The sequence below is a fragment of the Thermobia domestica genome, chromosome 2 (assembly GCF_964235325.1).
Source record: "Thermobia domestica chromosome 2, izTheDome1.hap1.1, whole genome shotgun sequence".
Classification (NCBI taxonomy): Eukaryota; Metazoa; Arthropoda; class Insecta; order Zygentoma; family Lepismatidae; genus Thermobia; species Thermobia domestica.
Window position 1 is genome coordinate 32372342 of NC_137455.1, and position 13842 is coordinate 32386183.

Genomic DNA, 13842 nt, shown 5'->3' on the forward strand with positions numbered 1-13842 from the left:
CTGTATACCCCCTATACGCCCCACTACATCCCTTGCAATAATAATTTATCCTTAAAAAAAAAAACGTTCTGATATTGGTAATGTTTGCTTCAAATACCATGATCATACCCACAATAATGACGTGGAAAAAATATTTCCCATCCTGTTCGAATATACAAAATATCGTATACAAACTGGAAAGAATATGATGTAAAATAAATCATGTGAAAGTCACATGAAAGCAACATGCTTGTTTACCCTTTATCAATGATGTCATAGCCCCTAGTCTTTATATCCGGGGTACTCAAAGGCTTGTGATATATTTCAGTACACTCCCGCCCCCGCCCCCCCCCCCTCCAAAGAAAAGGATGTAAAAAACGGTGAATGAAATAGCTTCTGTTACCAATCAATATAAGAGAACTGAAAGGATGAAAGAATAAGAAGAGGAAGCAAGGGCGCCGATCCTGGGGGGCCGAGAGCCCGGGCCCCCCAAAGCTCATGTGGGTCCCCCTATTGTATTTATCAATATACAATATTTGGCATAATTTTAATGAAATTTATCTTAAAATCCTCATATATATATATACCTTCTGCATCTGAATGGGTCTCCCCAAATTTACAGAGAAATCGGGGCCCTTGAGAGGAGGTAAGGGTTAGGGAAAGATATGTATTCATTTCTATATCGGACAAGCCATCATGCAACGGTACAAACACACAGAAGGATACATGCGCTTCACTATAAGAGAGGACGTTACAAAACAACAATGAAGTAAAATATGGAGGCAGCATAAATTATACTGTAGATTTTACGTTTATTTCTAGTTCTTCCCGAGAGGAAGCAGTATTGTACACTCATGTCCAAAATGATTGTCGCATATCTATAATAATTATCTTCTTGTAAGAATATAATTTGATAATGATTTTGCAGGGTACTTTTAATACTTATACTGTGTGTATAATCGGGAAATGTATATTTGTGGTAAATTTTATAGGAAAAGAGTTACAAATACGAAAATTAGAGTGAGTAAAACAAAATGTTGCTAAATGGGCAAGAAAGTTTTATTTTCGTTTTATTGATCTTATTTACTGCTCTTTTGCCACATACATGTCTTTGCCGATTATACACATTCTAACGTTATAAGAAATACCGGGCGAATTCGTTATCAAATTATATTCCTACAAAAACATATTCATTAAACATGCGACAATAATTTTGGACATTTGTGTACGTCAGAGGAAATTACTATTTAAATTTATCACTTGGGGTGGAGGTGATTGATTCATTGATCATGGTTTAACATTTTGTTTTTCAGAACCAAAGCTATATAAAACGGAATTTACAGCTTAATCTACGTAGAATTAATAGCGTCTTTTGGGATGTTGTCACGGGGGGCGCAAAATTGTTCACCAACATGAATTTCACGTTTTTTTATTAGTATTTCAGTGTAACACTAAGAGTCAAAGTAAAGTTAAGGGTAAAAGAGTTATCTAATGTACATTATACAGCAATTAGTACATTAATCCCTTTCGTACGAATGACATCCATGTAGATGTCATAAAGTAGTCCGTTGCAAAATACAAGTGACATCCATGAAGATGTTACGAAAATGTATCCCATATTAAGGATCGTGTTAATCCTGGAGATGATGAAATTTGTTAGTGGAAATGAAATGAAATCTTTAAGTTTTACGTCCCACGATTATGCCGGTTAGACTAAAGGAGACGGTGATGATGAGTGATGAATGAAATGGTGGAATGAAGAAAGTGGGAGGAAACGGGAGAACCCCGAGAAAACCCACACACACGGTGTTTGTCCACCACAAAGTTCACTTGGCGGGGGCTGGGATCGTACCCGGGACCTCAAGCACCAGAGGTGAACGCTCTACCACTGAGCCACCGCGGTCCCCAAATTTGTTAGTGGATGCAAGGCACGAGATAGTCCTACTATTTCTCCTTAGATGAGAGCACCTTACTGACAGAAAAGACAAAAATGTTTTGTCTCCGTACATGGCAGACCTAAGGGAGCATTCAATTACGACACACATATGTTTGTTTTGACGATAAATACTTTGAATCTTAGAGATCGGAAAAAGAAAAAAGAAAAACTTTCTCTTTGATCTCCGGCCAGTGTTGCCAACCTGAAGCAGCAAAAAATCCCTTCAGAAAATCAAAATTTCCCTTTTTCAGTCCAAGTGATCTACAATGCAAATAATTGTTTTAGTTAGTAAAGTGAATGCTCTCCTCGCGTGTGCACGATAACTATGTCCTATATAACGGTCTAGACAGTTTATTTTAACAGTAAGTGAAAACCTGGTATCACAGCACGCGCACAGGAATGCAAAGGGTTAGGAAGGTTAAGAAGTCACAACGGTAACACTTTTGTTTCAACAGTAGAAAATGGGCTATGCATACCGTACAGATGTTAATGGACTGATTCCATTAACTCTTTGAAGCACGGTGGTATTTATATTATACCACCTGTTACATAACGTTTGCGACATTCCGTGCCGCAAAGAGTTAACAAACTCGGCCGAGGTAACTGCTCTATTTATCTATTGGAAGAAACAGGATTGAAACATTCGCCTCTGCTCAACAGTTATCGCAGAAGCGTCATTTCAAATTTTGCTTGGGGGGAAGTATAATTTCGCGTTTTTCACTGATTTACTACTATTCTATTGATAAAATCTATATAAACCTCAAACTAAGGGGGACAATTGTCCCCCTGCCCCCCTAATTGACGCCCCTGAGTTATCGTGTGGAATAACGGAAGTATGTTTCGACTTTCGAACTGAAGTACTAACGTTACAATCTTTAGATCCCACTTCTGTGTTCCTAATAAAATCACTGCTCATGTCAGAGTATATTACTTAGGAAGAGCTGGTAATTAAAAACTGCAATTAATCCGTAAAATTTCACTTTTCGAATTTTAGTTTTCATTTGATACATGTAAATTTTTCTTGCTAGGGCAGACTCGGCACTTGGTGACGATCCAGGAGATGTTGTTCCTTGGAATTTCGTGGAGCATGGGGGTCTCTCTCATTTTGGAAGGGTAAGTACCATCAATCTGCTAGTTTTCCACTAACTACATGTTCTCTGATAAGGTATGGCCGAGAATAAAACATGAACTATTTTTACATAGGGCCTATATAAATTTTCTCTAAAATTACGCGATTGGATATATATTGGTGTGCAAAACTGCAAAAAAAAAAAAAAAAAAAAAATGAAATCTTAAGTTTTACATCCCCGATTATGCCGGTTAGGCTAAAGGAGACGATGATGATGAGTGAAATGGTGGGATGAAGAAAGTGGGAGGAAACGGGAGAACCCCGAGAAAACCCACGAACACGATGTTTGTCCACCACAAAGTCCACATGGCGAGAGCTGGGATCGAACCAGGGACCCCAAGCACCGGAGGTGAACGTCCTACCACTGAGCCAGTGTGCAAAACTGCATAAGGAAAGATAGTTTCGAATGCTGTGTCACTCTCACATGGCATAGATCAGTGAAATTTGAACCAGACATAGAAAGTAGAGCTACAGTATGATAGGGAAACAACAGAAGGAACAAAGTGTGAGATTGGGCGCTTTGCAGTCCCGTTAAATGTATTTGGAACTTCAACTACTGTTTGACATCGGTCCTTTCTTGCCTGTTGCACAATGTAGCAGTTCGTTAACCATCATTTCTCCTTCGCTTCCCGTGCACGTAAAGTAGTGCTGTGAGCAATACCAAAGTCCTGTGCTACACTTCATCTTTCTTCCAGTTTTCCGATAATATTTCCATATGTGCAGTCATCCAAATGTCTCTGAGTCATGGCGTTGTAACATAACCTCAATAACCTTAGCAGCTCTCTGACTAACACACACTGTCTCGTCCCTTTCATTCAACTTCTTCGTGTTGAGAGCAGGCCCATTCGGCGCTACGGTCACGCTGACGTCACGCCATTCAAGTATTTCTCCCTGTGAATGTGTATACAGTTCTCTGGCAACATTCTGTCGGGCTTTCATTTATTTCCACCGACTACATAATATTTTATGCCATCAAGACCGCCCCCAGCTGGGAGCAAGGGAGGCAGCTGTCCCCTGAATTCTCCAAGGGTGTTTTGTTCTCAGGAATTCATGTCAAAACATGCTAATTTGCCCTCACATACTGTAGTATTTAGTATATTTACATTAAATACTGTAGTACTCTAGTTTATCTACTATAGTTAATAAGGATTTACGTTGGTAAATAATTCCTGTTTTCTATTATGTAATATGCACACGTGTGCATCAAAGCGTGTTTGATCGCGACTGTGCTTCGGTATCGGTTTTTGGGTCTGCTTGGAATCGGTCTTTTCCCATCCCTTTGGAAGAAATGCTGTGGGTGTCCCTGTTTATCATCCAAAATACTTGGTACATCCACTTTTGACTCGCAGGACAGGAGCATTGAGGTTTATTATGGAAACAATGAAGCCTTGGTAGGCGGCTGGAGGCAAGTCTTCATTGTTTCCGCAACTGCACACACAAGGCACTTAGTTCATGTAAATTCCGTGGAGGAGAGTGATGAGGTAGGGTGTTCAAATTCATCATTGTGTTCCTCGAACCACTGAAGTATAACTTTGGCCTTGTGACAGAGAGTGTTGTACTGCCGAAAGGTGCCATTACGAGGTGCTACCCAAAATATTCGAGAATGTCATTCTGAAAATCAGAAAAGTATTTATTACGTCCTAATGTCCTCCGTTGCCTTCAAAATAGTCCCTTCCGGCATGTATGCAATGACCCCAGCGTTGTTCCCACTTTTGAAAGCATTCTTGGAAGTCCGCAGGGTGAAGGGTATTCTGGACATGTTGCGATTCCACTTGGATGTCTTCAATGGAGTCAAAATGTCGCCCTTTCAACTCGAGTTTCATCTTCGAGAACAGATAGAATGCCCACGGTGCTAGGTAAGGAGAGTAGGGAGAGTGGAAGAGATGGCGTAGGTCAATGGAAACTTTACTCATGACTCACCGTGACGTACACTGACCCACCACCCACTGTGACCCATTCTGATCCACCAAAACCCATTGTCATCAATTCTGGCACATGATCCACGGCCTCTTATCTACTGACTAAACATTTTACACTTGTAATACAATCAGGATGTGTTATCTAACTAATCGAAGTTTAAATTTCTACGATCAATCGCTCAAGCATCGCTCTGTTACAATAACGGTGGATCTGGTCTTTACGATATAAAATCATAAAGTGTTTGTCATGGTCCAAATCACGATGAATTTCAATTATCATGGTATAATTATTTCCTTGTTGAATTATCGATGCTTACCACTGCAAAAATATGAAATTTGAAAGTCCGAAATCAAGGTAAATACACCAACGTAAAGGAAAACAAGAGTAAAATTTTCCATATAATTATGTGTGCAGTCTACACTTAAACTTTCCGCGTAATTAAGCTTACTGTACAAATATTAGTCTACGCACAATGGGAATTGAATTTGCTTGAAATTCCTGCAATAAATAAAGGAATCCAAAGTACGACATACGTGTTTTTTCTCACTGTTATTACAATGTTTTCCACTTATTGTTTCTTTCTCTACACATTTTAAAAGCGCCTAGCGAATCGAAAGCGTATGTTGCTAGTTATGACCTATCTAAAATGTGTCATATTACCATATGTTCGCACTTTAGGGGATGTTTACCTCATTCATCCTCACGTTGGGTGATATAAGAAAACACGTATGTCGTACTTTTGATTCAATTATTTATTCCAGGAATTTCAAGCAAATTCCCATTTACCTTGCTAGTTATGGTCTTGCTAAAATGTGTTATTTTACCCTATATTCGCACATTAGGGGGTTAGGATTAGAATTAGCATTTATATTTCTGGGCTTTCGGCATTTAAGGCCATTTAGTTTAGTCCGTCACATTTTGAAGGATGACGTCCCTCGGCGAGCACATAATCCAGGGAAAGGGAAGAAAAAAAGAATTGGGGAAGGAAGGAAGCGGCCTGGAACCTATAAGTAAGGTACCACCCCGGCATTTGCGTGGAGAGAATGAGGAAAATCTAGGAAAACCTCATTCAGAGTCGTTTTACCCCCTTCATCCCCAAGTTGGCCGATATAAAAAAAAAAACATATACAGTATACTATTTTTGATTCCTTTATTCACTCCAAAAGTTTCAAGTAAATTCCCGTTGTACGTTGCTAGTTATGGCCTTGTTAAAATGTGTCAAATTGCCTTATGTTCGTACTTTAAGGGGGTGTTTGCTTCCCTCATCCCTCACATTGACCGATATAAAAGAACACGTGTGTTCTACTTTTGATTTCTTTATTTACTCCAGGAATTTCAAGCAAATTCACATTTTGCGTTGCTAGTTATGGCCTTGCTAAAATGTGTCATATTGCCTTATGTTCGCACTTTAAGTGAGTGTTTACCTCTTTCATCCACCACGTTGGCCGATTAAAAAAAAAAAAAACAAGTATGTCCTACTTTTGATTCCTTTATTCACTCCAATTTCCATTGTGCATTGCTAGTTATAGTCTTGCAAAAATATCATATTATCTTATGTTCGCACTTTAGGGGGGATGTTTACCCCCTTCATCCCCCATTCGGCCGATATAAAAAACACATATATGTCCTACTTTTGATTTCTTTATTCACTCCAGGAATTTCAAACAAATCGGAGTGTGACACTTGAAAAATCTTGCTTGTTAGTTCAAAACGTAGCGGGTAGGCATAATGATTTGGCTAATGTGTCAGAGACTCAGGGGACATTTTCCCCTTCAGCGCCAAAGGACGCTCCTGATTTATAATGATAAATCTTTAGTATAGTAATAGTCATCCAGTCGCTCCACTTGTAATGTTGAAAGGTACAAAAAAGCTGAAAATTTTATATATAAATAGGGTCAACCAGTTTCGTGTCAAAACATTCTTCTGAATTTTGTCCCCAATTATTCTATCTTGTCTCACAGTGTTAGTTAATTCGTCTAAGGAAACGGAGATATACCCAGAAGAAAGAAGAAATTAATTACTATTCTATTAATTATTATTCTATTTAATTATTATTAATTAAAATTATTAATTACTATTAATAATTAGCAAAAGAAACAGGAAGGTGAAGAAAGAGTTTAAGAAAAATTACAAAATTAAATTTATGCCCAGGTGATTCCTCAAATTCGAAGTATTACTCGTATTATTTGGTTTTTCATAGCCCATACTACGCGAAGATCGATTCCAATTTGGCGTTTAACGTTGTAGTTTCAATTTCGTCGATAGAATGCAGTTGTTTTTGTGTTCTAACATTTCCGGTTATTTTCGTCGAAGTAAAGGCAAGATAACTTCAAAGGAAAAAAGTTTACTTGTGAAAAATTGTTTAAAAGAAATTGAAGGTGTTTTAGATTATTTTATTTCCTGTTCTAATAGTGAGGAAAACAAAAATGAAATAATGCCTGCTTAATAGATTCTATTTATTGTATAAAAATACATTGATTAACAGTAACCTTAATCACTATCTTACTGAACCCTAATCACCAAGTTACTAAACCTCAGTTGGCATAGGCCGAACCTTTCTATTTTAAATCGGTATTACATCAATTCATTAAACCTCAGAGCGGCATCATCATTAAAAACGACTAATCCGAATCTCTATGAACACCCAAAGTATGGAGTAGGTTCAGCCATGTTTGGCACCAATTCAAAATTCCAGTTACTACAAACTTCGAGTCACGAAATACTTCTCCACCTAAGCGCACTCCACTGTTTTCTGTAGTGATCCATGGTGTCGATCCCACGATCACAGAGCAAGAAATTTTCGAGGAATTTGAAGGCCGATGACATTCAACCTACTCATGCAATTTCGCATTAAAAATGTCACAGGTTCAACATACTCACCTACGACAAAGTTCTCATCGATGGTCTGCTTCAAAATTGGGTTTTCATTTAGTGCTGTCGTCATAAGGTTGAGTCTTCTCGTATACCTTCACTTCTCTCTTTACGTTGCGAGAATTGCTTGCAATATAACTCTCATCCAACAAACAAGTGAACTCTTCCATCAGTTTGTTGTCACTGCAAAGGACCTCATAAAGTTAAAAACTGCACATTACTAAATAAACCTTCTGTCTGCAATACTTGTAATAGCAATGATTATACTTATTCCCACCAATGTGAAAGTAAGTCTGACCTCTACCTGACAAACCGGTTGTTATGACTGTTTCACCACTGCCTGCGTCTTCACACATCCTCCATAATTTACCGATATCTCAGCAGGAACTCAACCCTTGCTTCTACCTCCTCCAACCATGGAAAACACTTTACAATTTGTCACACTAGTGCTACAATATGTGTTTCCATTTCAGCGTGACGCTATTCTTAATGCGCGCCTCAAAAGCTGCATTCGACATTTTCCATCCTCATATGGCAACCACCTATTCAGGCCTTTACTCGCATTTTTATTTTTACTCTTAATCTAACAATCGTGGACAGAACGGGCAGAAACAGGGACACAAAAGCTGTCGAACTGCTCTTTGCTAATACTTGTTCACTTCAAATTAATCGAGTTCTGCTCGAAACCATTTCGCTCAACGAAACTTCCTTTAAAATATCACATTGCTTTTATTCTCCACATTACCATCTGCTTCGATCTGATCTTCCACAACAATCTATTTTCCAGCACTTACTCTGACTCAGGGACGGGTACAGGGGGGCGATTGCCCCCTTTCAAAAGAGGAAACTTTCTTATTTTATATAGACCTATAAATAAAACCCATCCCAGAGTTTGGAGCTCTTAAAAGTAGCTCTAAGAAGCAGTATTAAAACCCACTGCACCACCACCCCCAGAAGTCCATCCTGGATCCGCCCCTGCTCTGATTCATGCAACTATTTATGTTCGCTCCACTCGAGGCTCAGTGGTAGAGCGTTAACCTCTGGTGCTAGGGGTCCCGGGTTCGATCCCAGCCTCCGCCAAATGAACTTTGGGGTGGACAAACACCGTGTGCGTGGGTTTTCTCGGGGTTCTCCCGTTCCGTCCCACTTTCTTCATTCCACCATTTCATTCATTACTCATCATCATTGTCTCCTTTAGCCTAACCGGCATAACCGTGCGACGTAAAACAAAGATTTCATTTTTTTTTTCGCTCCACTCGACCTTTACCTTATCGTTTCCTTACATACGTGCAGTGGTGTATTTAAGGGGAGCTTCCGGGCTTTTACCCTCCCCTCTCCCCGAAATCTTTCTTACTATAGTAAAGTAAATGAAATATCTTGCAGAATTTTCACATTTCCAGGTAAAGCTCTCCGCGAAAGTTAGCAAAGCTCCCCCGAAACAAAATCCTAAATACCCCACTGCATACATGGATCTTAATTTTAAAACCTATATTGTTCTATAGTAGACATTAATTACCATTCTCGAACTACCGCACAGCAACGGTAGTTTTAAAATGTTCAAAATAAATTCCATTGAATTCGACATCCTCAAACTAGTACAAAAAAAGTGCACATATTTTAACAGTCGGATGATTGTTATTTCTTTCTAGTAAACGACTATCAAGATTGTTTCATTGTAGGGAATGAAAATATTGAGTAGGAAACTATGTGGTTCAGGATTTAGCAGCAAACAGGACCACTGGTCTTCAATGCTTGTTCGCAACTTAGCACTAATATGGACTCTGGCTGGTTGCCCGCTTTGCGTTATGACAAATGGAACAGACTGATTAATTTATCCGCTAGTTGGCGCTGGCTCTCTTCACTTTCCTACAGCACTGTTGAACTGCAGCACTGACAAAATAGAAATACTCTCTGGGCATTTTAAAGTTTCTCTTTAAGGGTGAATGCTACCACAATAAAGTTTACACTGATAGTTTGTTTTAGCTGCTAAATATGATGATATAATAAAATTGCCACTAATATGCCAACGTGATTTAGTTATGAATACTGTCTATAATTATACATATTTTGGAAAATATATATTTAAAAAATAAGCATTATAAACCAACTGAAAATGTATTAAATGAAATTTATAGGTGGAATAAATTAATAAAATAATTCTATATGAAAGTAAACTAAAATGTTAAAGAAACTTGCGAAGCCTTCAGATAATTATTGCACATATACGCACGTTCATAATTTCCTGTGCGAGCCGCCGAGGTTCAGTGGTAGAGCATTCAACCCTGGCGCGTGAGATCCATTGTTTAATCCCAGCTCACACCATGTAGGCTTTGTGGCGAAGAAACACGTTGTGTATGTGTTTTCCAGTGTTCTCCCCATTTTTCTAAATTTCATCTTTTTACCATCATTCGTCTATTCTCCTCATCACGTCTCCCTTAGCATAAGCGCATAATTATAGGACATTAAACTAAAGAAAAAAATCCGTGGCCTCGGTAGCTCAGTGGTAGAGTGTTCACCTATGGTGCATGGGATCCCGGGTTCAAGCCCAGCTCCCGCCAAGTGAACTTTGTGGTGGAAAAACAGCGTGTGCGTGGGTTTCCTCCCACTTTCTTCATTCCACCATTTCATTCATTTCTCATCATGACCGTCTCCTTTAGCCTAGTCGGCATAACCGTGAGATAAAACTCAAAGATTTCATTTTTAAAAATCCTACATTTCGTTCATAAACGAAAGTTTACATGATAAATCTAAATACTATGTAGCAGGTACATTTGTCTCGTAAAAGCTATATAAACTAATACAAGAACATTAAAGTTCTGATTACTACTATTCCTATTAGTGGCACGGTTTCTCAGTGGTACAGTGCTTATCTCTGGTTCGTGAGATCCCTGATTCGATTCCCGGCCAAATAAGTTTGTGGTATACAACATCGTGTACGTGCGTTTTCTCGGGATACTTCAGTTTCCCCCCACATTCTCACTTCACCAATACTTCCATCATTATTTGTCTTAATCATCCGTCTTCCTTGGCCTAAAGGACATAAATGTATGACGTTAAACGAAAAGATTTTGTTTCACTTCATTTTTACTACTACTACTATTACTACTGCAATGATAATAATAATAATAATAATAATAATAATAATAATAATAATAATAATAATAATAATAATAATAATAATAATAATAATAATACACCTCAAAAGTCGCCACAGTAGATAGATCGTTAACTAACTAACTCTATGGCCTATGGAACCCGGAGGTTTAATGCCGCGTTCACAAAAGCTCTCCACTGACTTCTATCCTTAGCCAATTGGATTCAGTTTCTACTTTGTATTCCTATCTCTGCGAGATCCATCTTAATATTGTCCCCCCAATTGCGCTTAGGTCTTCCTAATTGTCGTTTTCCGCTTGGTCTTCCAATTAAGACTTTGAAAGCGTTCCTATTTTCTTCCATTCTAGCTACATGACCTGCCCACTTGAACCTCCTAGACTTGACGACCTTAACAATGTTTGGTAAACCGTATAAATTATGTAGTTCCTCGTTATGAAGTTTCCGCCATTCTCCATTCCTATTCCTCTTGGGTCCGAATATTCGTCTCAGGATCTTGTTCTTAAATACTTTCAGTCTATGTTTTTCCCTCACAGTAAGTGACCACGTTTTGCAACCATACAGAACAACAGGCATGATTATCGTTTTATATATTTTAAGCTTCAAATTCCTCGTCAGAATTCGCGACGACAAGAGATTTTGAACCGAATAGTAACACGAATTCCCTGCTTTTAGTCGACATTTAATTTCTTGGAGAATATGATTTTCGTCTGTTAATATTGATCCTAAATATTTGAAATAATCCACTTTATCAAAAGTATTATTTAATATTTTAACGCAACCATAATTTTCCGTATTACGGTCCCGACGCACTTCCAAGTAGGCCTATTTAGTTTTCTCTGCATTTACTTCGAAACCAATGTCTCTGCCAGCGTTTCTTTCTATTGTTCTCCTATCATCCCCTATTAAATTTACATCATCAGCATATGCCATAACCTGGTGAATACCGTTCAACTCTAGGCCCTGGTTGCTATCTTTGATTTTCCTTATATCGTATTCCAGTATAAAGTTGAATAATAATGGCGACAACACATCTCCCTGTTTCAGGCCATTCTCATGAAAGCTCGTGGACAAAAGTTTTCCTACCCGGACTTTACTTTGGGATTCGTAGATAGATTGTTATTTTAATTTATTCCTTGGGTAAACCGATGTAGACAAGTTATTAAATCTCTTCTCGTTAACTACAGGTATTGATTTGGAAACGACCAGCCATTCCGATTGTTTTTTCAGGTTCTTAAAATTATTGGAGTAATTTTAAAAGTTTCAGCATAGAGAGAACATCAGACGTAGATCTATAGACTGACTAGATTGGAATTTAACGTCATTTTTCAGATCTGAGATCTTATAACAAGATGCCTAGTGTTTAGTGTGAAACTCGGGTTTGTATCTGGAACAAATACACCTACCAGGAATTGAATCTGGGAGCACACGAACAGAAGACACGTACATTACCACCTAGATTGATAAGGTGTATGCATGGACCTACAGTTTATAACGACTTATCAAAAGATAGTCGTAAACCTGGTTCGTTTGCTGGGATAAAAAAAATCCGAAGTGGTAGTAATTCTTTGGCATAAAAATATTAGTTTCGATATTTAAATACCATTAATCTCACCTTTTTAATAAAACTGACAACGTCTATAAACGATGTTAAACTGGTTTATTATTTGATATAACTTATAATATCCTTTTCTTAAAACTGTTAAGTACACAAACTCACTGACTAGGTAACCATAAAACATGTTCATATCATCAACTATCCCATAATAATCACTTACATATATTAAAAACATTCTTCTTTTGTTAATATGAAATGAACATTCTACTAAGTATAGTGCATATGTATGAGTACTTTCTGCCCAAGGTACAGGTAAATATTACACAAACCAAAGTATTTTGTTGTATAAAAATGTCGCTCGACAAAGGGACTGAACATAAAAGTCATGAGTAGGCTTGGCTTTTATCTTCAAGAACCACTGGTCCGTTTACATTAGTGTTCTTATATTAGATATGTCCATCATATTTTGATCGCACCTTGTATATCTATTCATTATATTTCACATATACATATATATATAAATACATTCATAACAATTCTTTCATTTCATCAAATACCTATTTTTAACAAGAAAATTTTAACACAAATTAATATAATGAAAACAATTTTTGTGCTTGATTAATCATGAATTAAATTACAATCCTTCACGTTAATAAGAAAGAATTCAAGTCATTGAAAAATTATTGTTGATGAATGAAAATCAAAGAAAATATAATTGAACAAAAATCAAAAATTAAACTCAATCTACGTTTGAACAAACACATGTAAGTAAATAAATCTATTTTTACAGAAACAAAAGACACCCTTTTGGTATTATATAAATACATTTTTCATTCATTATTATTATTTTTTTTCATTCTTATTTATTTGAGCAAGAATGTCAGGCGCTACTAATTCTTTCACTAGATGCATCCATTTTTCCTTTGTATACGGAGTAGGTTTCCAAACCTTTAACTCATCTATATTGCGAAGTCCAATTGACATCCCCGTTTTAGCGTTCAACAATTCGAAAACTTTAGGATTTATTTCCTTAAAACATAAATAAGGACCTGAGAAAATGTCACAAAATTTATAAATCCTCTTTAACAACATATTACTTTGTGGATGTTGTTTATCAAAAACTAAGTCATTGACCTTGATCCGATATTTTCCTTCTTGCAAAGACTCTACTTGCGAATTACGTTTCAAAAACTTGTTATGTCTTCGGATCTTCACCATATTCACTAAACTGGATGAATCCATAATTGTCGAATCTTCTAATTTGACATCAAAATGTTGTTCCACAGGGAAAATCAAATCAGAGCCATTATGCACATTAGCAGGAGATACACCTAAAGT

At 37.4% G+C, this 13842-nt stretch overlaps 1 protein-coding gene across 1 annotated transcript in view; it reads left to right on the top strand.

Moving 5' to 3' along the window:
- The window catches only part of LOC145671314 (dipeptidase 1-like), a 266200-nt gene that overhangs the window by 166124 nt on the left and 86234 nt on the right, over window positions 1-13842 (top strand). The window contains exon 7 of the mRNA XM_081740303.1: window positions 2944-3028. Coding sequence (XP_081596429.1) covers window positions 2944-3028 — 85 coding nt within the window. The remainder of the gene's footprint in view (window positions 1-2943; window positions 3029-13842) is intronic.